Source organism: Cadophora gregata, assembly GCF_030347475.1.
Source record: "Cadophora gregata isolate MNR1 chromosome Unknown scaffold_16, whole genome shotgun sequence".
NCBI classification, from domain to species: domain Eukaryota; kingdom Fungi; phylum Ascomycota; class Leotiomycetes; order Helotiales; family Ploettnerulaceae; genus Cadophora; species Cadophora gregata.
Genome location: NW_026695939.1, coordinates 1,608,772 through 1,633,200, shown reverse-complemented (window position 1 = coordinate 1,633,200; position 24,429 = coordinate 1,608,772). Strand labels below are relative to the sequence as shown.

Here is a 24,429-nt window from a genome sequence, read left to right as displayed (position 1 = left end):
GCAAGCCACATTGAAGCACGCGGGGCGGTGTCAAGCATTCGCTGTTACGCTATAATTTTGAGATAAACATCACCCTCCACACAAGAAACGCAACCAGTCGACGTTGGCGGCAAGGCGCATTACCCCGGCACACAAAAGCATTCACAGTAGTCTGGATGTTCATGTATCATCCATCAAAATTGCGATCACCATGACCCAGATCCTAACGTCGCGGCAGGCCGAGGAGCTGTAAGTGTTTTCCTGGGATTTTGCTAGCCCTGCTAACTAGCCAACAGACACAAGTCCATAATCGCATATCTTTCCTCCCAAAACCTCTCAAGCAGTGCCGCGGCGTTGAGGGAAGAACTAAGTATCGGGGACACCTTCGACGCCGCGACAAGTAAGAAATATGAGGGGCTTTTGGAGAAAAAGTGGACGAGTGTTGTTCGATTACAAAAGAAGGTCGGAAGCTCTGCTTCTCTTTTTGAAGGCAACTGCTGATCCGATCTTATACAGATAATGGACCTGGAGTCAAGAAATGCAAGTCTACAAACCGAAATAGACTCTGCGACACCGACTTCACTTTCGAGAAGGAACCAAGATCCAGCACAATGGCTACCACGATCACCAGCAAGACACACACTGCAGTCGCATAGAGATCCCATAACTTGCGTTGCCTTCCACCCGGTATTTTCATCACTTGCATCTGGATCTGAGGATAGCACAATCAAAATATGGGACTGGGAGCTAGGAGAGCTGGAGAGGACAATTAAAGGTCATACGAAGGCGGTGCATGATGTGGATTTCGGCGGACCAAGAGGAGGCACATTACTGGCATCATGTTCTAGCGATCTCACAATTAAGCTTTGGGATCCTAGCGACGAGTACAAAAACATAAGAACACTGCCGGGTCACGACCATACGGTCTCGGCGGTACGATTCATACCTAGCGGCGCTGCTGGGTCACCATCATCCGGCAATCTACTTGTTTCAGCTAGTCGAGACAAGACTCTGAGAATATGGGATGTTTCAACAGGATATTGTGTGAAGACGATTCGAGGCCATGCAGACTGGGTTCGAGACGTTTCGCCTTCTTTCGATGGACGATTCCTTCTCTCGACCGGGAACGATCAAACAACAAGAATATGGGACACTGCATCTGGGGAGCCAAAAGCCACACTACTAGGTCATGAACACACGATAGAATGCTGTGTATTTGCACCGCCAGCAAGTTATGCGAACCTATCGAAATTAGCAGGATTGAAGAAGCCACCTCCTTCGAGCAGCTCGGCCGAATTCGTGGCGACTGGTGCAAGAGACAAGTGTATACGGATTTGGGATGCTCGAGGGACACTCATCAAGACTCTCGTCGGGCATGACAATTGGGTTCGCGGACTTGTATTCCATCCAGGAGGAAGATATTTGTTAAGTGTTGCTGATGACAAGACTCTACGATGTTGGGATCTTGAGCAGGAAGGAAAGTTAGTCAAAACGTTAGACGAGGCACACGGGCATTTCGTCAGCTGCATTCGCTGGGCGCCCGGATTAGTCAAAGACGTTCCAGCAACTAACGGAGTGAATGGGACACCCAACGGAGCATCTAAGAAGGAAGAAACAGCTACCAATGTCACTATACGTTGTGTCATTGCGACAGGGAGTGTAGATTTGAACGTGCGAGTTTTCGCATCATGAATATGGGAAAGGTGACTTGCTGATGAGGAGTTGAGGAGTTGGCTGAGACATGGCTCATTCAGAATATGGCTATGGTAAGCCACGAATATATCACGAACGTTATGTTTAGCATGTACAGAAGGAACTTGCTTCTGCTTTCAAGACCAATAATAAAGTCGATTTGACTTTCGACTTGTCCGACATCTTGTCGTGATTGTAAACTATGTATATGTACACTTGCCAATGTATCCGCTAAGCTTATCCAAGCATGCAACGAACCTCAAGCCATATCAACTATTTATTGCACTAAACACAGAACCCGACTTCTTCTGGAGCCTCAAGCAGCAGGTGTGGCTGAAATACCAGCACGTGATATGGACCTAAAATTGTGGCGCCAAAATAATGTCCAGATAAAGTAGGCAGCTTCACATCGTTCTTTGTTGACGGTAGTCAATGTGACTCCCAAACCACAACCATGTCATCCATGCATGCCTTCGCTCATGGCTCCTCCTCCGAGTCCTCAGGAGAAGAAGACGATTTCCTACACCCTTCAACGGATCCCAACGCCGACGAATTCGCAGATTACAATCCTCGAAAACGACGGCGTACGGGTCGCGATGCGAAAGAGAGCGCTGCTCTCGGAGTCTTCGGCTCTGAGAGTGAGGATGATGGACCGGGAAAGCGCTGGAAGAAGAAGAGTCTGAGGGGAAAGGGTATGGCGTTCGTTTCGACGGGGCAGCATACTCTGGGTGAGGATGAAGATGAGGACGATGAGGAAGACGAACAGGCAGAGAATGAGGATGTGGATATGGACGATGCGCAGGAAGATGAGCCCGCGGCGCCGAGAGGATTGGGCTTCGGTGCTGCGAAGGGACTGGGATTTCAGAGTCCTGCGCCGGCGAAGAAGACATTTACTCCTGCGAAGAGTAATACACCACTAGGCAGAGGCTTCGTGCCGTCTTCTGCTGCGATGCCAATTCTGCAAAACACAGAAGATGAGGTGTCGACGCCTAGGATAGCGAGGCCTAGTGCATTCTCGACGCCGACGACGAACGGCCGTGGTAGGAAGAAGGGGCGGGCTGCGCCAGGAGTCAATGCTGGGTCGTTTGCAGCTAGGATGATGGCTAAGATGGGCTACAAAGAAGGTGAAGGTCTAGGAAGGGAAGGGCAGGGACGGAGTGGTGTAATTGAAGTCACCCTACGGCCGCAAGGTGTTGGTCTTGGTGCTGTGAAGGAAAAGTCAAAACAGGAGATTGAAGAAGAGAAGAGGCAGGCCAGGTTAAAGGGTGAGAAGTATGAGGATTCTGATGAAGAGAGAAAGAAGCGTCGAAAGAAGCCAAAATCTGGACTGGAAAGTGGAAGTGGCAGTGGAATGAGCACACCTCGAAGGGCCGCAAAACCCAAGTTCCGCACTTTGGAAGAGGTCCAAAAGGCAGCTCCTGGGCTCCAAATTCCTGAAGCTTTTGCGCCTATTCTGGATATGACTGCTCCTGGACAACGATTGCTTACTACGACATCTGGACTTCTGACGCCTACCGCTGGTGTGTTCGAGACTGCTGAGCAGGCTGAGTCAAAGAAGTTAGCTCGTAGAGCACAGAATGACCTCTCTGCTTATGTGGAAGAATGGAAGAATTTAGAGGAACGCAAAGCTTATGTTGAGATGACCATTGTCCAGCAGCAACAGGAGCTAGATGAGGAACAACGAGAATACGACCGAATGAAGTCTTTTGCAGACACAGTTCAATCGATTTCCCAGGCTGTCAAGGACCTCCAATGGGACCCTGTGATCGACGCTCTGATACAAGCAGACAGTCTAGCCGAGCCAGGGTCGTCGAAAGCTAATGAGGAATTGTCAAATATCGCTGTTGCGGCAGTCCATCCCTTTCTCAGACAAGCAGCTGAGGGATGGCAACCTTTGGAAGACCCAAAACTTACTGGCATGGCACCACAATTATTCAAAATACGACATATACTAGGAGCTTCGACAAATGATGGAAAATCCATCACTAATCAGCACTATTTGAAGAATGACGGATCACATCGAATACACTCCAAGTCAACAACGGCTTACGAGAGCATGATTTATAAAATCATCTTTCCAAAAATAGTCTCATCAGTCAACCAAACATGGAATGTCCATGATCCTACTCCATTACAAACATTGTTCGAGGTTTGGGATGGACTGTTGCCTTCGTTTGTACGCTCACAAATCCTTGATCAGGCAGTAGTTGGAAAGCTCAACGGCGCAGTCTCGTCGTGGAATCCGAAGAAGAGACGTGCTCATGAACTGCCACACTTATGGCTCTTTCCATGGCTTCAATATTTACCACCACATCATGTCGATCCGAAGAGCTCAACGGGCCTTGTTAGCGATATCAAACGGAAGTTCCGCCATCTCATTGACAATTGGGACTTTAGAAAAGGAGTCGTACCTGGACTGGAGCAATGGCGGGTTGTGCTATCCCCTAATCCCAAGAATGACCATTGGACACCATTGATCATGAACCATGTCCTCCCAGTCATGGCGCGGTTCCTGAAAAATCCAGAATACTTCATGGTCGACCCTAACGACCAATCCCCGTATATGAAAGCCTTGGAAGGCATCTTGGCCTGGAAAGACATCCTCAAACCGCGAGTTCTCGGCCAAGTCATCGTGGAAACCGTATTCCCAATGTGGCACAATGTCCTACATCAATGGCTCACGGTCGTGGGTCCCAACGAGGAAATCGGACAATGGTTCGAATGGTGGCGCGACTCCGTCTTTCCGGACGACATCAAGAACCTCCCCTCCATCCAATCCGAATTCGAAAAAGGACACAAAATGATCAATCAAGCCCTCGACCTCGGCTCCAAAGCCGCCACGGACCTTCCTGCCCCGTCAATAACACGCATTTCCACCTCGCCACCAGCGCCAGTCACGCCAGCCAAAGCTGCACCCGTACCAGTCGTCGAGGAACTCACGTTCAGACACAGAGTCGAAGATTGGTGTATTGAGAACGACTTGCAGTTTCTTCCCGAGAAGAAAGTCCTTCATTCTGCGGGCCCGCTGTATCGCATCACGGCGGCGGGCAACGGGAAGAATGGCACGTTGGCATATTTCAGGGGCGATGCGCTGATTGCATTAGTTAGAAAAGGGAGTGAGCAGGCGGAGTTGAGGATTAATTGGGATAGTGCAGATGGACGTGATGCACTGCTGGAGATGGCGTGGCAGCATGTCAAGTAGTCGTATCCTTGTTAGAAAATGAGAACACTCGAAACAGAGATGAGATACCATACCAGATAGCGATACTATTTCATAGTGAAGATTCACAGTTACATATACAGTGAGTACTCAGTTTCCCCTATACCTGCGTCCTGATGCACAGCGGGATGTGGCATCTGCCTTTCTGTGCCGCAAGGGAAATACCCAGCCGCCCGGGATAGCAATTACATGTGGCCAGTCAACACCTTTCTTCTTCCCCAAAAATACCTAATCAACACACCTCTACCCTACATACATAATTCTTCACTGTCTCTTCGCATCCATTCAATTCTTCCAGAGTGTCCTATGAAACTATTCCTTGAGTCTCGAGTTGAATATGACATCACCGCGGGGTACAAATCTCAAGAAGGAAAAGTTAAACAGTTATCTTTGCCGTTTCTTATCCCCGATCAAAATCCCCTCGGACTTCAAAACTCTGCCTCAATAATTCAGTGAGAAATGAATTGGAATGACTCGTAGACCCGATCCATTGATGATCCACAGAAACCAAAAGAACGATATCCGCAATATCAACAGCTGTTTTATCATGCATTGATAAATACGCAGCTGCCGAGGCTAGCCTGGAGGGGCAGGTTTGGGTGGACCCCGCACTAGCTCGTCATATTTACATCACCGCTTGTCTTGACTTCTTCTTTTCTTCCTTCACTCATATTTACCAATCGAGGCTGCAATCAACACAATTTCTACAGCGGAACTCAGCAATTCAATCCAACTCAGAAATATAGATTCTACAATACACAACCGTCAACATGTCGTCCCAACCTAAAGTTCTTTTTGTCCTCACTTCCCACGACCAGATGGGTAACACTGGAAAGCCTACTGGATGGTACTTGGTTCGTCCTTTTCCCCTGCCGCTATCAAAACAAAACCTCCACTAACCCCTCGCTCTCCTCACAGCCCGAATTCGCACACCCATACCACGTTCTCTCCCCCCACGCCCAAATCAGCATTGCCTCGCCTTCCGGCGGCGCCTCACCCCTCGATCCCTCCTCAGTCGAAGCCTCAAAAGAAGATGACGTATCCGTTAAGTTCCTGAAGGAAAACGAGAAGCTGTGGAAGGAGACCGAGAAGTTGGAGAGTTTCCTAGGAAGAGCTGGAGAATTTGACGCTATTTTCTTTGTAGGTGGACACGGACGTGAGTGATCCCTCTAGAAAACCGCTTTGGTATTTGCTAACTTCAAATCCCAGCCATGTTTGACCTCGCCACCTCCGCCACATCCCACAAACTGATCAACGAATTCGCCTCCCAAAACAAGATCGTTTCAGCAGTATGCCACGGTCCCGCAGCACTTGCCTACGTCAAGACATCCTCGGGCTCGTACCTCCTTGACGGCCACGCTGTAACAGGATTCTCTACCAGTGAGGAAGACGTTGTTGGTTTGACCAGCGCCATGCCGTTTATCCTTGAGGATCAGTTGAATGTTGCCAGTGGTGGCAAGTTTGAGAAGGCTAGTGCGGATTGGGGTGAGAAGGTTGTGGTTAGTGGGAGGATTATTACTGGACAGGTTAGTACTCCGACTTCTTTGCTTTGAGAAAGAAAGGTGGAACGTGGTGTGATGAGTAATGCTGACTCGATTGTAGAACCCGGCCTCTGCTTCTGGTGTAGGAAAGGCTATTTTGAAGGCTATTCAGAAGTAGATGGGTTGGATGCTTTTGGGATTGTGGTTAAATATCAATATACCTATTCAATAAAAAGAGAATAACCAAACTACCACCTACTGCTCCAGAGGCTTTCCGCCAGAAGAATTACCACATGAAATGTTGACATGTTACATTGAACACAAATATCAAATCGACGGTACCAGTATCACAGAAGTGCAAATACCCAGCGCTGGTCAAGGGTACATCCGGGTTAAACACGTTTCCGGAACAATGAAACCTAAAGACCTGTACGGAGTACGGACGAGACTGAGTAGCGATTCCAAGTAACCTTGAAGGTACCGGCACTCACTGCCACCCACATCCCCTATCTTCCCTTCCCCCTTACCCCTGACTAGAGCTAGCGAGGCGTGGCTACGGCAAGGCACCCGGCCCATCACCCGCATCCGCCAACCACATCTCTTGACACAATACTTTGAGTTTATCTCTGTTTCCCAGACGTGTATATGTCTTTTCTTTTCCTCTCTTCATCGAGCACTCTCAGGCTGTTTAGAGTTTTATATAATCGTGCCCCTTCGCACCTTGTGGTCTTTATTGGCTTGTTGGTTTTGGATATGCGCGAGTTGCGCTGAGGTCTTCACGTCGTTTGCAGGCGAATCGTCACATCTGCATTTGGGCAGATTAGCCTTTCGAGATAAGATATTTATTGTTTGTAAGTTCGAGTCTTATCTCAAGTAATCTAAATGCACTTTAGTGATCGATGGCCTGCCCTCGGCTAGATCTTCCGAATGTACATGACCAGCCAGGACACATTCGCTATCTAGGTACGGAGGTATATCCTGTTCCTGCCGATAGATTGTGCAAGGCACAGCAATCAATATGCACCATGCAGGAGACAGTCTGCATATATGTCGAAGCATGCCAATCAGAATCCACGAAGCTTGTTGCAGACCTGAATATCACATCCATCTCCAAACCCCCACACGGCATGCAGCAGACTGGCAGCGGCGGGCGGCGGCTTTCTCCCACATAACCTTACCCTTATCCTCGTTCGGATTCCAACCCAGCCATGATACTCACAATTGGTCATCTCGTTCCTTCATCTCACAGTCCCTTCACATGCAAGCAATGGTTCAAGCCATGGCTGAGACAAGCACGTCATTCTACTTTCTTTCCTCCATCAACGTCTCATTTGTTCGAGTCCTCAGTAACAGCTGAAGATGTTCAACCAAACCACAGCCTGTACATAGGAATGTGCGATGAAAAAAGCATGGGAAGTGCACTAGATACGCCTCGACAAGGCACATCCATACCACCCGTTCCCGTACCATTACCCATATCCGCTAGCACGTTTCCTTATCTCGACCCTCGTACGGTCCAGTCAATTCTTTAAATCTGCAAACTCAGATCGGCAAATCATTATCTGGCGCCTATTTGCTGAATTCGGAGATGCGTTGCAGAGCCATAGACGATCGGAGGGTTTGTGCCCTTTGGTTTCCGGAAAGAAGCGCAAGATGAGACATCTATCCTGTAAGACAGGCAGGTTGCTTTGCTGAACAGAGTTAAGTTTATTCTCGTGCACGGGACATAGTGTAAGAGTACGGGGAGGGGGAGGCAAGCACGTATGGGGAAAAGAAAGTTCCGACTATGGAGCTTCTGATTCATAATCTCGAGATACCCTGGGGAGAGGAAATGTTATCTCAGTAGTGCTTTTCGGTTTCGTTTCTTCATATCATTGTTATCTGTTCAGTCTTCCTAAGCTAAATTGTTTTGGTGCTTCGTTCTGCATAAATCAGCTTTCGAGCTCCAGGCTGAGTATCCTGTGGATAAGCCAAAATGGGAGACTTCGACCCTGCTTTTGTGCACGAGTTGGCGGTCCAGACTTGGAGTTTGTATGGAGTCGGCATGGTGTTGATCCTCATGCGGACGTGAGTCTCTTGGATACCAACCTCAAATTCGGGAGACTCACAGCAGACAGATATGCTCGTATACACCGCCTGGGAGTCCGAGGACTACAACCAGATGACTATCTCATGCTAGTAGCCGGTGGTCTCTACACGACTCTCATCGTCTGCTTGAACGTCATTGCAGGTGGTGGTGGCAGTAATCTGTATCTTCCAGAAGACTATGACACGTTCACTCCTCAGAACATACAAGAAAGGATCAAGGGCTCCAAAATCGTCGTCATTTCCGAACAGGTACTGCCATGTCCCACTTCCTGTCCTCGTTACACTTATTGACCTCTCACTACCTTAGGCAATGCTCAACGTAATATACGTAATCAAAGCCTGCATGCTCATCATGTACACCCGCCTCACCCTCGGCCTCCAAGTCCAACGCATGGTCCTCTACCTCACAATCTACGTCGCCCTAGGCTGGCTCGCCACCGAAATCGCCTTCTTCACAGCCTGCACCCCCTTCAGCGGCTACTGGGCTATGCCCCCTCCAAACCCACAATGCACTACCCTCGAGCACTACGCCATTATCCAAGCCTGCTTCAATATCTCCTCCGACACCCTCATGCTCTTCATCCCCCTCCCCCTCATCACCAAGCTCACTATTCCCCTGAAACAGAAACTTGTCCTCCTCGTCATCTTCTCTATGGGTCTCTTCGTCATCCTTGCCGCTGTCCTGACTAAAGTTTTCAACCTCTCCAACGTCTGGGACCCTTCGTATATGCTCTGGTACACCCGCGAAGCCTCCGTCGCGGTCTACGTCTCCAATCTACCTATGATCTGGCCACTCCTCAGAGAGTGGTTCCCCTCGTTACGAGACCTCACACCAGGCCATAAATCGTCTGGTGTATCGAAGAACTTGGCGTATGGGCCGGGCACTGGAGGAGGAGCAGGAGGTAGACCGCACAGGACTAATATAGCGGGACGACACATGCATCTTGGTGGAAGCTTTGGCGGGAAGAGGTTAAGTGATAACGGGATTATCACGACGATTCGCGCGAAGGGGGAGAGTACGGAGGAACTGAGCACGAAAAGCTATGATACGGAGAGGGGGATTTTACACAGCGATACTAATCCGGACGAGGAGTGGGAGATGCGACCTACAACGAGAGGAGGCGATGATACTTTGGAGAGAGACGTGCATTTGAAAGAAAGTGATGGGGGTGGCATCCATATGACGACTACAGTGCAGATTTCTGTCTCAGGCGAGAATACTCCTGCAAAGCCTGGAACTGGAGAGACGAGGGTCCAAATTCCCAGACCATTGATTATGGGGAGGAACCAGGATCTGGAGAAAGGGTCACAATTTGATGCTTGGGATTACAAGCATGGCGGGCCTGAGTCGAGGAGGTGAAATGGCGTAGCGCTGTAACGGTGACCTCGGTTGAAGTACTGCCAAGTTGGTGACTCTGTACTTATATGAGCGGCAGTGATGGTTTACATACAAACTGGAGTATGGTGTTGGGAACTGCTATCGAATGTAGAGAGAGTACAACAGAACAAGATATATCGTTCAAGCCTGTCTGGTTTAGAAATGTGTACGTGCTTGCTTGCAATTCTCTCTACTACATTTCGTTTCATCTCACAGAATATTGCCCGGTGCAAAGAGCTTTCTGTTGCTGACATATCGTGTTTACTATCATCCAGACTTGAAGGAACAAGGTTTTGTCTAATAACATTACATCTGACTCTCGCTCCTCAGAAAGCTCAGCTGGTATTATGACATGCAACTCATCTCCTCAGCACGAAAGCGGGGTAACCTTACGAGATGTAAGCCTGCTTGGGGAACTTTTAGTTAGGCTGGGCCGACCCATGGGATGAGTTCCATCGAGAGACCGAAGTACGGTCGATTTGTTATTTGTCCCGAGACTTCCAAAGACCGAGAACCCCGCCTCCTACCTACACCGGATCTTGCGATATCGTGGTAAACGATATGGGACGCCCCTCGAAGCGCCACCAGCGGAAGCAGCACCCCTTCTGCTGCATAGCTGGTATCCAGTCCTTCTCCCAGTGCGACTAGTCCAACTTCTCCAAAACACAGTTCTGCCGATCTTTGTCGATGTTTGTTCCAAGATCAGGGGGAAACCAGAGGATTCTCTGCAGGCTAAGACGTGGAGCTTTGAAACGAGCTTGTTGAGGTTGGCCTTGCAAAAGAGGCAGTGGGGTGATATCCTGCAGTATTTTCGTATCCCGAAGGGCCTTACGGCCGAGAATGCTAGAGAGGTGAGGAGGGCTACGACGCTGGTGCCGGAGATGGAGGATTTTGTCGATCGTGGTTTGTATAGCCTCCCGCCAGCTTGGCGTGTGGGAATAATGAAGTTTGGAAGATGGCGTTCTGCTTCCAATCAGTGATCCGAGGGATGGGTTTGATCTTTTGATTGTGTCGGGTCAGACGGGGTGTAAGAGGTAGGCGGAGTGGAAAGTTGAGGATGTGGGGAGATTGTGAATTCAGTGCAGATTGTTTGAGGAACGAGGGTGATTGGAATTTGATGAATTTTTGATGACAGAAATTTCCATGAAGATCGTCCTGAACGGAGGAAATAAAAGATACACTAGAGAGGAACTTGTTTATATGATTGGGCTATGGTAGGTTGGCCTGCGAGCATTCCTTACTCAGTAAGTAGAAGAAAGAGAGCTTCTTGTTTTCTTCGCTTAGCGTACCTAGAACCGTGGGTGCAAACCTACCTACCTGTATTAGGAGTCTGGCGAGAACTTCTATCATATAAATACCGTGCCAAACTTACTGTGAATATCTCCTATTAGTGTGAAGATATGTTTGTAGATCTTAGTCGAATCGTGGGCTTGTGTGGCCAAGAACAGGAAAGTCCAGCAGGTCGGGCTTCATAAATACCATGGTATTGGTATCGCGAATGTGAATCAATCATGACGAACAGCAGCGAAGTTTGTGTATTTGATTGAAGTAAACAAGCTAGCGTGCATACTCAGATGAAGGGAACAATTTTACATCACACAACGAGCAAGACTTCTTTTCCGTTACAACATTTTGCAACAACCCTTCTGAGGGAAATACCAGGTGGTCTCAAGATTGGTAGCAAAAACGCCATCGTTCGTCCCATATAGATACATTTAGTATGCAAAAATGTCATCGCACCCCACCAGGATACTTCCTTCATGTTCTGTTAAGCAAAAATCGTTACTCGATTTTCGAAACCACCGGTCGTCTGAAGTCTTAGTCTTAGTTGGAATGATCGGAGAAAAGACAACCAACTGGACTGACTAGGGAGGCTTCCTCGACTTGTTCATCCCAAGAGTCTGAACAATTGGTGATTAAAGGCATATTCGGCGTGGTTAAATATCTCCGTGGTGGTGGTGGTGGTGTCACAGACTCTGATAGCAGCATCGAGGAGGAAAAGGCAAGTCACTTGACCACCCCCAAAAGCTGCTAGATTCTAAGCAGAATAGGTCAAACGTACTACTTCGGCCGAGATCGTATTATTTTCATCTGGTAATTCAGCTTAGAACGGCCATACCGTTCCAAATCGCTTTTGTCCGCAACGGCTGCTAACTTATTATCCGATTTCGTGCTTCATCTGAGCTTACCCGCCTGGTCGTCACGGTCGACCACATGCCACATGTCCTTCAGAGTTCTCCTCCGGCCAGTTTGCCGTGATTCGACTTCGAGATTGATTCGAATTCGAGATTGAGATTGAACGTGGCAGTCAGCCGATAAGAGTGACAAACGACCCGAAATGCTCGAGGGTCAACATACCAAGGCCTTGGGCAGGCTCGGGACTAATCTACTTTCTCCAAGGGTTCCGTTCGCCGACTGCGCCGTACCTTTCGTACGATTCCAAGCCTTTGCCGTTTCCTCGGCCGGAAGAACTCAGGGGAAACTTACGTTTCTTCAACTCTTGCCAAGATTACAAGAAAGAAGCGCTGCGCTGCACTTGACCACTCCATCATCATGATCACCTTAAACAATTATGCGGTAAATCAACATCCTTGCCAAGCTTAGATCAGAACTCGGCATTGTGCACTGGTGAATCAAAGATCAAAACATCCACAAAGTCTTGATTCTTCACAAACCTTATGCAAAGACTGCCTTTCAGTTAATAATCAAGCAAGTTGGCGTTCACGATCTACCCAAGAGTGGACTGGCATTATGGAGTGCCGAAGACGCCAAGTGCAACTAACAACGGCTGTCAACCAGTCGAAGCATCCGAACTGTGAAACTTGACGCCTCTTTGACAAGCTTCTTGGGGGAGGGGAGGTTGGCATAGCAGTCGGGCTCGGCTGCCGAAGAGATTCGGGGAGTAAGACCACATGGAAACTGCATATGCAACCGTGTGAGACAGTCTTAACGGTCGGGTTTACCAGGGGAGAATACCACGTGAGGGCGTGCCAAATGCAGAGATTTTGACGTCCAAGCCAATGGCAAGATTGAAGTTGTCCTGGATTTGACCAATACCAAGGCAGCTTTGTCTTGTTCCTCCTCAAATTCCGAAAGCGCGCCCTCGGCTCATGCGAATCCAAACATGAGCTGGGCTGGTGGAGATGTGAAGTGAAGTAAACATGAACAACCTCGCATCCCGCCAAGACTTCCTCAAGGTTCAAGCCCCAGCCCGGCAACGAGCTTCTCCGCGTTAAGGTTACCTCCAGCAAGCATCTGCAGCAGCCTCTTACCAAATAATTCTCCTGCTATGGCACACTTCACCTCTCGAACCATGATAGAAAGAAAAGTCCACATATTTGTCACTTGCAGCCAGTGAGCAGCTTGGAACTGCAGCCCTGTGCGGATAAAAGACCCTCTGACACTGTCGATCAGGCTTGCCGGGCTCGCTTAGCCCCTGACTGACTGCGACCCCCCCTGGCGGTGGCACTGCTGGGCGAAGCTTAACTGTCATAATGCCTGATGCGCATTGTGTTGTCTAACGCTTTTGGAGGGCTTGGCTGGATGGGGCGATGGTAGGGCATTGTGCATGTTGTGCTCGGTGTGTCTGAGAGTTTCGGCAGGGAGAGAATGCGGTGGGTGATGGAGTCATGGGGGGATGGGTCTGATGATGCTGGGGTGGCAGCTGTCAGTTTGTGTAGGACCGGCGGTAGCTTGAGCGGCTGTTTGAAGATGGTCGGATGAATGTCTCGGAGTCTTGTTCGTCTCATGGCTGGCTGGGCTGGCTAGTTGTTGCTATTGATGCTGATACCATACCCGAAGAAGAGTATACGAACGGCCGTGGGTGATAGAATTAGGGTTGAGATTAGAGTTGGGTTGCCAGGGCAGCTAAGCTTGAGTTGCTCCACAGAGGGGACATGGGCAAGGGGTGATTAAGGTTAGAGACTGGATCAGATGGAGAAAGGGTGTGCTCTCATCCGACTGAGCATTTCGAAATCTGACCGATGCCAAGCTTTCTCCAATGAGGAGCGAGTATAAGGGTTCCACGATGCCTCTCTATTCCTACCTTTTCTCTCCTCATCCACAGTCTTTCACTTACAGCCTCATCTTCACCTTACAATCTTTTCTTCAGCTGGTCTGTCGCTTTACATTCTTAATTAATACTTTTAATTCATCCTATATTTTCCACTCTCTCTCTACCTCACTATCAACAATCAACAAACCTCCCAACCCTTCAAATCAATCACCATGCGTTTCGCTACTGCCTCCATGATCTTGGCCTCTGTTGCCACCCTTGCCGCCGCTGCCCCAGTTCCAGTGTAAGTAACTCCATTCTCGAGCCCCCAGTCAACCCAACTAACACATCCACAGTGATATCTCATCATTCTTGAACGCCGGTAACCAAGGTTTCAACCTCGGCGCCTTCAACAACAACGACATTGCCAACCTCCTCGTCGGCTTCGACTTCGGAGGATTCAACAACCAGTTCGGCTCCCAATTCGATCAGAACGCCATCCAGCTGCTCCTCATCCAGCTCGGATCCAACGGCTTCGGCAACTCCAACTTGAACTTCATCTCGGACCTCAGCCAGTTCAATATCAACACCTTCGCCAACCAGTTCAACCAGAATTTCGGCGCAAACTGGAACGCAAATGAGATCTTGGGCCTGTTGTTGCAGTTGGGTCTTGTTAACCAGAGCCAGATCCAGAACGTGAGTCTACCATCTCCAATCACATTTGAGATGAGATGAATCAAGCTAACACATTCACAGCAATTGATCTTTGCTCAACAGCTCCAGATCGCCGCCGCATCCTGCTTCATCTAAACACCTCACTCTATCTTTCCTTCGCTAGTCCGGTGGTAGATGAGCGTGCAGTGCACGAAGTGGAGAGCAATCGGGGAGTTTTGAGTGGTGCCAGTGGAAGAGCACACAAGGGGGTTGAGGAGAGGATAGGACTTGGGTAGCTGGAAGAAGTCCCCTAATGAAAAAAAGATCTCCATAGTTTTGCATATGTCTACGACGTCTTCCTCATGTTTTAACGAACGAACGAGCATGTTTTTGTACTTATCTGCAGACTTTTGTTTTCATTGCGAGAGGGATCGGCTTTCTTCGGAGAATGCTCGCTTAGCTAGCTAGCTAGCGAGTTGGGTCGGAAAAAGCCTAGTATTCCAGAAAAGGAGCGATGAAAAAAATATATACCTTTCTACAAAATCTTCTAATTCATCTTCGTCCCGTGACTTTAATTGTGAAGACTGAATAGTTCTTAGTCTTGCGATTTTGCCATAAATCAGCTCAAACCGGCTCGCATTAAGTTTGGAATTGCATAACACCTAGACACCAGTTTGCTACCAAGCCTGTTTTGTATACTTAGCATCAAAACCGCTAAGCTGGTTTGGGAATCATTCTGAGACTATTGGTCGCAGATTCGTAGTATCTGATGCGTTGAGCTATTATTGTCTTGTCTGAGAATGATATGTCATGTACTAGACGACTTCATGGACTTTCCAGCTTTACAGAGTTGCATTCGCTTCGTCTTCGGTCACATGTTGCCCAGACCACCTGCTCGTAAGGGACATCATGACATCCGTTAAACTTGATTGCCCAATCCTGTTCTAAACTTTGCTCACATCCCATTTCATCTACAGTCTTTCAGATAATCCCTAAGATACTTTCATATCACAAATCTTCACCAACTTCCGATTAACGAAAAAACATCACCAATGCCTCCTCCTCCTCCATCTCCTCCACCAAAGTCCAACTCCTCCCTCACCTCGTCCACCAAACCCGCCTCATCTCCTACTGCTCTCCCCGCATCCAAAGACCTTCATCTTCCATCTTCCGATGCAATATCACACATCATCAAGGCAGACTTAAATGCATTCCATTTGTCAAATGAGATGGGAACGCTGTATATTCCATCCCCGAAAATACAATCCCAGCGAGACGCATTTTCGAGCGCAGGAGCTGCTCTGAATCAGGTCGGGCCAAGTTTCGCAGACTTGTCACAAAGACCGGTAAGAGCCGGTCGGAATAAGATATTGGTGTGAAGCGATGGCGGCGGCACGAATGATGATGGTGATGCGAGGTCTTGATCACGAACAAGCCAGGTCAGAAAGAAACTCGCTTGATACCACCACCTTTCAACAGCTGCTTGAAATGCTGATGGAGAGGGAGGACATGTGGAGGGCGATAAAAGCGATGTTAAGAACTGCTAAGGACCTCAAGGTTGTATGTGGATTTATGACTTAGATGAACAATCATCTAACGACAGCGCCTGTCATAGGATCTGGAAAGGTTTCTCCATGAAGCATATTCACATGCACCGCACTAAGACGATTCCTAGCTTTGAGATCTGTGGAATGACAACAAGTCAGAAAAGCGGAAAGCTCTTCTCAGGCAGCATCTGCTACGGATTTGTGGATATGAGTAGGAGTTTAGAAGTTGGGAAAAGTCTGAAGTGTTCATTGCTTTAAAAAAAAAACTGCTTTTGCGTCTTGGGATTCACAGGATCGCCTGTTGAGTCTGGTTCTTTCATCAAGACTGCATTCAAGCCCTAGAGATGAGCTTGGTACTGGCATCTTGCCTTCCTCTTCCAACATGATAGAGGAATGGGGCACGGGGAAAAGCGCAGTCAGTCTCGGGAGAGTGATGCCACGAAAGAAAGTTTCAGTCGTATCCTGCTTGGCAATGACGATGTTGAATCGTCGATGGAGGAAAGGAGTTTTGGACGGAACTGGAGTTGGAGCCGGAACTTGCCTCAGCTCTTGGTTGCCAAGTAATGCAGACAGTCCGACGTCTGAGATGTTGTTTCTTGCTTTATTCGAGTATCGAGCTCCAGAGGAATGCTGTCCTGCTTTTCTCAAGGAAAGAGTCCAGTTTTCAGAGCTCGATAGGCTTCTTGAAAGTTCCGAATCAAGAAATTTGCGTGCGCTTGAACGCTGCCCTCCCCTCTCCACCTTCATTGTCTATATTCTCGCCACAATTGGGTGGGAAAATACGTCGCAATATCGACTGGCAATGGTGAGTGACTGATTTTGAGTTTTCAGAAACACTCCTTCCCATTTTGGCTTTTGAGGAGTGCAAGACGCCTGTTGGAACAGACGCCTTACACACTGTGTCTTGAATGCGATGGAAGTGGCTATTATGATACTCCAGAATGGCTGGATCAAGCTTTCAAGTTTGAAAGAACTGAAACACGGATATGCGGAGAAACATCAGCGATAACAAACTCTCAATAGAAGTCAAAGCAGGCCCCAGTGATTCCGTGCTTCAAAATCATGAGTGCTGGACGAGAAATGGGAGAACAGTTCCAACACAGAGCGAGTGCAGGCAGCCACCAAGTGTCATATATAGCCTATCAGGCCCAATGAAATTCACAAATAGCATTCAGATATGAGGACGAGCACTACTCGCCATCAAACTGCTTCTTCAACAGCACCCACATATCATCCTCGTAGCCCGGATCATTCTCAACGAAATTCCCCCCTCCCCTCGGCCCCGGATCATCATACACCTCGACCCTCCTCACCGTCCTCCCAACTTCCAATATCGTCCCTCCCACATTCACCTCCCCCTCCACCAAATCCATCATCACATCCGCCACCTCCTCTGGCGTCACCCACCCAGGCTTCTCCCCCACCATCTTCATCTTATCAGGATTATCCGTCCACAGCGGCGTCAGGATCCTCGCTGGCGCCACGGCCGTGACGCGGATTTTAGGGAGGCCGCTGTCTGCCGGAGGAGTTTCCAGACGTGCGAGGGACCGCACGAAGCCGGAGATGGTGTGCTTGGTGGCTACGTAGACGGGGGTGGGGAAGAAGGGGGCTTGGCCGGCGACGCTGCTGATGTGGGGGATGGTGCCGGGTTTCTTGTGCGCGAGGAAGTGCGAGATGGCGAGTTGGGTGACGCGGATGGGGTGTGTGAGGTTGATGTCGAGGAGGGCGTAGCGGGAGGTGGAGGGGTCGTCTTTCGATGGTGGGGTGCCTGGGGGGTGCCAGAAGTTGGAGGAGGGCTGGGAATTATGTACTTGTTAGCTGTGCCATTCTGTACGGAGATTTTTGAGATAGCTGGTGGAGGGCAGTAGGTAGACATACTGGTTCGTAGATTCCTGCTCCAGGGCAGACGATATCAGCTCCGCCGAATTGCTCGATGGCTACAGCGAACATTCGGTCCAGTTGTGCCCAGTCCGTCACATCTGTCTGCTGGAAGACCGCCTTTGCGCCGCTGGAGGTGGGAGGGTATTTCGCTACTACTGCTTCTGCTTCTGGACGGAGGGCAAGGTCTGCAAAGACGACATTGCAGCCTTTCTCGAGGAGCTTGATGGCGAAGGAGAGGTTGATGCCGGAGCCTGCTCCGGTGACGATGGCTGTTTTGCCAGAGACGTTCATAGCCATTGTGAGAGCAGAGGAAGGGATATAAAAGGCGAGAAGGAGAATATAATGAAATTGTAACTTGCTTGTGTTACCTATGAGGAGGAAATTGACCTATTTACCTTTTTTGCCGCCATGTTGTGCCATGCCATCCCATGCCATGCCAGTCTGCGGCGTTTGCAATTATGTGTTCACCTTCCCTCCGTACATGCATCTTGACCGTCACGCGCTTGAGTAACGGCTCAGAGATGCGGCAAAAGCCTAGAAGGAACACTTCATCTGCCACGGGAAGTCCTCTTTGTGGATGTGGGTCACCGCCACTCGTGAACGCCCGTCAGTCATCTTGTGGTCATCGTGAAGCTCCATGTAGGTTGTTCGAAAGGCTGTGGACGATGTGTCTGCCATTGTTTCCAGCGTAGACTCGTAGCTGCTGTGCGATGATGATCTTGAGGAGCGCGTGGAGAAGACGGCGGCGATGGAGTAGTTAATGGTGTCGTTGTCGAACAAGAGGCTTTGTGAGGACGTCAAGGAAGGTTCGCCGAGGATAGCATTAAGCCCGTAGCCAGGGAGCTCTTCGTAGCACGACTCGTATTCATTGCCGGCATGGCTTGGTGCTTCGGCTTCTTTGATTACAGAATACAAGTAGCAGAGTCTGGAAGCGTGAAAGTTGTACACAATTAAGGGCAGAGCTCCCGTTGAGAGATCGAGCAAGGCTTCGCTGCTTGCCAATTCGAGCGTCTAGAGTTACGATCCTCCGGCAGCTTCAGTGATAGGACAACAGTTCAGAAACCCAATAGCAATTCAATCAGGTCTGCCACAGCAAATACATACATCTTAAAGTACAGCAGCGGTTGGTGAGACCAGCGGCGTGTCTACCTTCCCATCCATCCTCATACCAGTCTCTTCTTCAAGACCGAGCACGCAGCCCAGTTCCCAATGAAAGAGTCTCTTATGCAGAGAGTGCAATCAAAAATTCCCCCGATATCGCCCCCGAAGGAGAGATAACGATTCTCAACTCCCCGATGTGCAATGGAGGTTTCGTATCGCAAGCGAAGCCATTCATGAGCGGCCAGCTTTCAAGAAGGTAAGTATGAAGAAGAAAAAAAGAGAATTGGGGGGGAGAGCGAGACTTTATAGATTTCTGAGGGCTGGACGGCGCTAGGCAGAAGCGCCGGAAGATTGGTTGTTCCGGTGATAGCTGGAATGTTTGTGGTGTTTGCATGGCTTTGTCACCTGAGGGTTTGACATGTTTGCTTGGTCTTGGCGGGAGGCAGGAGAGCTCCTCAGTCTTCAGATCCACCGGCACGGTGGCACGTGCTGCACTTCAATCTTCTGGAGCCGTCCAGATATCAGCTTACCATCCATACCATACAGACAGGATCAAGGTCAAATCTTTCCATTACACTTACATTAGCATCTCGTCTAGGAGCAGAAACATTGTGAACAGAGATACATCGTCCTAGGATGGCTCCTTTCAGACCAATTCCTCTACTACTTTGCCAAAAGTAATTTTCACAATTCAGACTATTGGCAAGTCACTTACGGACAACGGAACAAAGACAGAGACATTTACACAGGGGTATCATGAGGCCAGCAGCATATACTTGCCCATGGCCCGTCATTTGGCTCTCCAATGGTCAAGATCAATGCTATATTCGGACATTACGTCCAACGGCGCTCCTCCACCAGACTGTCCTAACTAGACAAAGGACGTTCGATATAGTTAGCAACTGGCCTAGAGCATAATTCCATTGGTCCGGTAAGGAAACATGGAAAGAATCTTCTCTATTCAAGAAATATGTCATTCGCAACATATCAAAGTCTCACACAAGCCAACACGAAGGCTGGACTATGAACCCACCGGGGAGGACATAGAATTTCTGATATCTGGTAAGGCAGGTAGAGCGCCGGAACTCCTCAACAGGAAAACCAAGACATGTTCCGTCTTTCCATTTTAAGCTTACCTTTCTCTGCGGCTCCAGGTTTACCATCGGGAGATCGTCTCGAAAGTGGGATGCGGGGAAGCCTATTCGGACAACCTTCCTTCTTCATTGCTTGCTTCCAGATCATCGTCATTATTCCCTGATGCAGCTGCAGATATGACTCGTTGGCCTTGCATGCTCGAAGAAAATGGATGTCAGAGCCGGAAATAACTCGGTAGTCCTCGTCTCGTGCAGATTTTGAGGATCTAATGGACGTTCTGGCACTAAACCCCCAATGACGGAATACTCCCCGTCCTTTTCCCCAGATTTTGGAATTTGTGATCAACAAGTATTTAATGGGATCCACATTCCCATGGGTAAAACATGTCTAAGCAAGTCTTCTCTGAGGAGGATCGAACTTCCACCATTCACTTAGTACATATCATTCTCCACTATCTCCGAATACATCAAATCAGAAAAGATGCCTCGAAAGTATCTTGGAGGCTCCGGTGATGCCCTCACAGTATGGATTTCAATCGCTGCATCAACTGTCCTTATATTCTATGGATATGATCAGGTACGTTTCCCATGCGGTTTCTCCAGCCCCAGCTAACAATTGCAGGGTGTGTTCGGCAACGTCCTCGTTGGACAGGATTTCCTTGACACAATGGGAAATCCTTCAACATCTGTTCAAGGAACAATGACATCCGTCTATAACCTTGGCTGTTTCTTTGGTGCCTTGTCAACAATCTACTCGGGCGACATACTTGGACGCCCTCGTGTTCTGCTACTGGGAAGTACGGTCATTGCAGTGGGAGCTGTCATTCAAGCTGCTAGCTACAGTGTAGCTCAAATGATGGTTGGTCGAATCGTTGCAGGCCTTGGTACAGGCATGAATACCTCCACAGCAGGAGTTTGGCAAGCTGAGACCAGTAAAATGCGGAGTCGTGGTAAACTGGTCATTATACAAATGGCGAACTGCATCACTGGATACTCAATCTCAAACTGGCTTACTCTTGGCTTCTCTTTCGCGAAAGGGAGTGTGGCATGGAGGTTCCCACTCGCATTCCAGATTTGTGAGTAGCCATGATTAAGTTCCGTTCTCAGTACTGACAAGTGCTAGTCTTCACTGGATTAATCTGGTGTCTCTGTCCATTTCTACCAGACTCTCCAAGGCTTCTAATCCGCAAAGGTCGATACGAAGATGCATACGAAGTCCTTGCAGCACTTGAAGGTCATGGAGCGACTATCGACTCTCCCTCTGTCAAGACACAATTCAACATCATCAAGGACGTTTTGGACCGCGAACACATGAATACATATACCTGGATGCAGCTCCTCACTGGGAAAGGACCATCTGGCGTGCTGCGTCGAATGATCCTTGGTGCATGGATGCAAGCTATGAATCAGATAAGTGGAATTAATGTCACGAGTTATTACATGACATATGTATTCATTCATGCTCTGAATATTAGCGAGCTGAGGTCAGTTGGACCCAAATCCCTCACATAATACTTCCTCTAACGGACAGCAGAGCACGTATCCTCGCAGCAGCAGGATCCGTAGACTACCTCCTCTTCGCAGTTCTCGCATACTTCGTCATCGAGCGTTACGGTCGTCGAAACGTCATGATGACATCTGCTGCAGCATGTTGCACCTGCTGGGTCATAATCACCATCGTCCTTGCACTTACCGAGTCCGATCCAAGCCACTCGTTCCAATACGGTGCTGTAGCTGTGACTTTTTTCTTCGTCTTCTTTGCAAGTTTCGGCATGGGTGTCTTAGGCGTTCCATGGCTGTACCCCACAGAGATCAACGCGCTTGAGATGCGAACTAAAGGTGCAAGTCTGGCCATGGCAACGAATTGGATTGTATGTCCGCTCACAGAACCTGTACTATCACAGCTGACATCGATCCACAGATGAACTACATGGTTGCCGAAGTAACGCCCAGCGGAATTGCCAATCTCTCGTGGCGGTTCTGGATCATCTGGGCAGCAATCTGTTTCTCATTCATCCCTATAACCTACTTCTTCTATCCCGAGACCGCGAATCGCTCCCTTGAAGACATCGACCGCTTCTTCGAGACCAAGCCAGGAATCTTCATCCATCGTAATAAAATCGCAACACAACTACACCGGCCTGCTATCTACGAGGAAGAAGACAGACGGATCGAAAGCATGGGTGAGAAGAGTGTGGAGGTTAGCGGGAGTGAGGTTGTAGAGGAGCAGGTAGAGCATAGAGATGTGAAGAGTGTTTAGCGTGAAAGATAGGGGCTCGAGTAAATAAGCGAGCAAAATAAGTCGTGCGAGCGAGCGAGCGAGCGTTGAGAAAGGTGAATTTCGAAGCACATATCAGATAAGTCAAGACTCACTGTAAAGTAGAATTCGAAGTCTGGCATTGTGAATTGCCTAGTCTCGTTTCTTTCACTTTTTTCACGCGCACGACTGGTCGCGACTTCCTCATGTGGTGCTCGAGCTCGGTAACAAAACAATATTCCACGACAAGAAACTTGTCGACCTGTACCAACAACACCAACGACCCACATCTCTTCACTCGACTTGAAAAGCATCAAAGATGTGTAAGCAATACCAGATCGAGGTACATACTTTCTCTCCCTCTCCCCCTTCTCTACTCTCCCCTCTAAGGTCTTAAGCTGAGTTCAATGTCCAGTACACCTGCCAACACACCCTCACCATCGAAACTTCGTTCTGCGAAAAATACAAATCCTGTACGTCTCCCTCTCTCCCCTCTACCTTCTTCCCCACTGCTCTCTCCCTCTCCTCCTCACCCCATCCACCACCTCACAAACAACCAACTAACCCCCGTCCTTCTCTCCTCTCAGCAAATCTCCTCCACAACCACAACCACAACCACAGCATAACCATCCACCTACAACACGCACCCCACAAATGCCACCCCTGCCGAACCTACGACCGCGACCGCTGGCGCCGCGGCTGGCCGCCTATTCCACTGCCAGTTCCCCCTCCTCCTCCGCCACCTCTACCTCCTGTTAAGACATCGAGTGGTTTGGGTGGGTTTAGTACGCCGAGGGTGAGGAAAGTGGTGGGTGAGGGAGAGGGAGATGGGGAAAGTGAGGAGGATGGTGGTGGAGATGGAGAGGGGGAAGGAGAGGGAGATAATTTTGCGGTGGTGTTTGAGGAGGGGACGAGGATGGGGAAGGTGAAGAAGGAGAGAGTAGAGCATGATGAGGAGACTGGCGGGGTGGGATTAGGATTTGGAAAGAGGCTTGGTACGGGAATGGGAAAAGGATTGGGAATTCGAGAGGGCGTTGTGATGAGTGGTGGGTTGAATGGAGATGATTCGGGGAGTAGTGAAGGGTTTGGTTTGGGTATTGATGGTGCTGGTGGTGGTGGAAATGCTGGTACGGCAATCACAAGTACGAAGATATCGTCGACTGATACGGCAGCAGCACTTACACCTACGACTCCAACTAAGAATAGCACTGCCCAAGATCTCATTAACAAGATGCGTGCCCAGTCATTCGCTGAAGGAATTGAGAGCGGGATTCGAAGTGAATTACGGTCGAGGTTTGGTGGATATGGAGGGAAGAAGTCGAGGGAGAGGAGGATGAGTACAGTTGAGATGGGTGGTGTGCCAATGGAACGAACAGTCTCGAACCGTGGGTCTTTGGCTTTGAAATCACCGCGTGAATCGAGCTACAGAAGTACCGATATGGAGAGGGGTGGTGGTGGTGGAGGAGGAGGTTTGGGACTGGGCATTGGGATGAACTCTGGGTTTGGTCCTGGTACGGTCGATACGGCGGTTGTGAATGGTGCATTTGAAAAGCAAAAGGAGAGCGAGGTTGGAGATCTGGGTTTAGGTCTAGGCTTGGGCTTGAGTTCGGGATTTGGTGGTGTGCCAATGGAGAGGGAAGGTGGGACGGCTAAGATCGACGGTGGTTATGGCAAAACTTGGCTTAGGAAGACTAGACGGGAGAGTGTCTTCTCGAAATCGACCGCATCTACGACAACTTCGGAGATCGATGGTACGCAAGAGGATGATATGGGGAGTGTTACGGCACGGTTCTTAGACTTTTGAAGTTGGAAGTATGTGTGGTGAATAGCTTAGCAAAGTATACATGCCTGGATTACGACTGGCGCCAATGAAGCCTGGGGCAGCATATGGTATTGGTTCGGTAGGGAGGATTGTCGAGAAGAAAGTTTTGTAGGCTAGGATATATGCACCGAGAGTCTGAGCTTCGAAAAATATGGCTGGATGTTCTCGAAAGAGAAAGATAGAAATTGAAACCCTCACTCTCGCCAACCCTCTTGCCTGAATCCATAAAGAACAATATCAG

At 49.1% G+C, this 24,429-nt stretch overlaps 9 protein-coding genes across 10 annotated transcripts; 8 read left to right on the top strand and 1 right to left on the bottom strand.

Annotated features, from left to right (window-relative positions):
• Positions 1–190: 190 nt before the first annotated feature.
• Positions 191–1,671, top strand: PAC1_1 (protein with putative role during mitosis; the record flags this gene model as incomplete). Its single annotated transcript, XM_058499189.1, has 3 exons — positions 191–228; positions 276–441; positions 496–1,671. 3 exons carry the CDS (start codon positions 191–193, stop codon positions 1,669–1,671), a joined length of 1,380 nt encoding a protein of 459 aa, XP_058351457.1.
• A 454-nt stretch (positions 1,672–2,125) lies between these two features.
• Positions 2,126–4,873, top strand: ONS95_005762 (uncharacterized protein; the record flags this gene model as incomplete). Its single annotated transcript, XM_058499188.1, has 1 exon — positions 2,126–4,873. The coding sequence occupies one exon, from the start codon at positions 2,126–2,128 to the stop codon at positions 4,871–4,873; it is 2,748 nt and encodes a 915-aa protein (XP_058351456.1).
• Positions 4,874–5,661: 788 nt separating this feature from the next.
• On the top strand, positions 5,662–6,550 carry ONS95_005761 (uncharacterized protein; the record flags this gene model as incomplete). Its single annotated transcript, XM_058499187.1, has 4 exons — positions 5,662–5,745; positions 5,810–6,047; positions 6,101–6,417; positions 6,494–6,550. 4 exons carry the CDS (start codon positions 5,662–5,664, stop codon positions 6,548–6,550), a joined length of 696 nt encoding a protein of 231 aa, XP_058351455.1.
• A 407-nt stretch (positions 6,551–6,957) lies between these two features.
• On the top strand, positions 6,958–11,212 carry ONS95_005760 (uncharacterized protein). Of its 2 annotated transcripts, XM_058499186.1 has the most exons (3): positions 6,958–8,439; positions 8,490–8,709; positions 8,768–10,123. In XM_058499186.1, exons 1-3 carry the CDS (start codon positions 8,348–8,350, stop codon positions 9,818–9,820), a joined length of 1,365 nt encoding a protein of 454 aa, XP_058351454.1. In that variant the 5' UTR covers positions 6,958–8,347; the 3' UTR covers positions 9,821–10,123. The 2 variants fall into 2 exon arrangements, with proteins under 2 accessions (XP_058351454.1, XP_058351453.1); XM_058499185.1 differs by lacking the exon at positions 6,958–8,439 and having other exon boundaries at positions 8,697–10,004; positions 10,114–11,212.
• Positions 11,213–14,065: 2,853 nt separating this feature from the next.
• ONS95_005759 (uncharacterized protein) lies at positions 14,066–14,642 on the top strand (the record flags this gene model as incomplete). The annotated part of the gene is made up of 3 exons (XM_058499184.1): positions 14,066–14,136; positions 14,189–14,528; positions 14,589–14,642. The coding sequence occupies 3 exons, from the start codon at positions 14,066–14,068 to the stop codon at positions 14,640–14,642; spliced, it is 465 nt and encodes a 154-aa protein (XP_058351452.1).
• An 896-nt stretch (positions 14,643–15,538) lies between these two features.
• Positions 15,539–15,865, top strand: ONS95_005758 (uncharacterized protein; the record flags this gene model as incomplete). The annotated part of the gene is made up of 1 exon (XM_058499183.1): positions 15,539–15,865. The coding sequence occupies one exon, from the start codon at positions 15,539–15,541 to the stop codon at positions 15,863–15,865; it is 327 nt and encodes a 108-aa protein (XP_058351451.1).
• A 1,187-nt stretch (positions 15,866–17,052) lies between these two features.
• On the bottom strand, positions 17,053–19,268 carry ONS95_005757 (uncharacterized protein). The gene is made up of 2 exons (XM_058499182.1): positions 17,912–19,268; positions 17,053–17,829 (listed from the first exon to the last, which is right to left on the bottom strand). The coding sequence occupies exons 1-2, from the start codon at positions 18,209–18,211 to the stop codon at positions 17,224–17,226; spliced, it is 906 nt and encodes a 301-aa protein (XP_058351450.1). The 5' UTR covers positions 18,212–19,268; the 3' UTR covers positions 17,053–17,223.
• A 1,322-nt stretch (positions 19,269–20,590) lies between these two features.
• Positions 20,591–22,369, top strand: ONS95_005756 (uncharacterized protein; the record flags this gene model as incomplete). The annotated part of the gene is made up of 5 exons (XM_058499181.1): positions 20,591–20,686; positions 20,732–21,185; positions 21,233–21,593; positions 21,644–21,980; positions 22,031–22,369. 5 exons carry the CDS (start codon positions 20,591–20,593, stop codon positions 22,367–22,369), a joined length of 1,587 nt encoding a protein of 528 aa, XP_058351449.1.
• Positions 22,370–22,685: 316 nt separating this feature from the next.
• Positions 22,686–24,170, top strand: ONS95_005755 (uncharacterized protein; the record flags this gene model as incomplete). Its single annotated transcript, XM_058499180.1, has 4 exons — positions 22,686–22,709; positions 22,782–22,839; positions 22,954–23,493; positions 23,542–24,170. The coding sequence occupies 4 exons, from the start codon at positions 22,686–22,688 to the stop codon at positions 24,168–24,170; spliced, it is 1,251 nt and encodes a 416-aa protein (XP_058351448.1).
• Between the last annotated feature and the right edge of the window lie 259 nt (positions 24,171–24,429).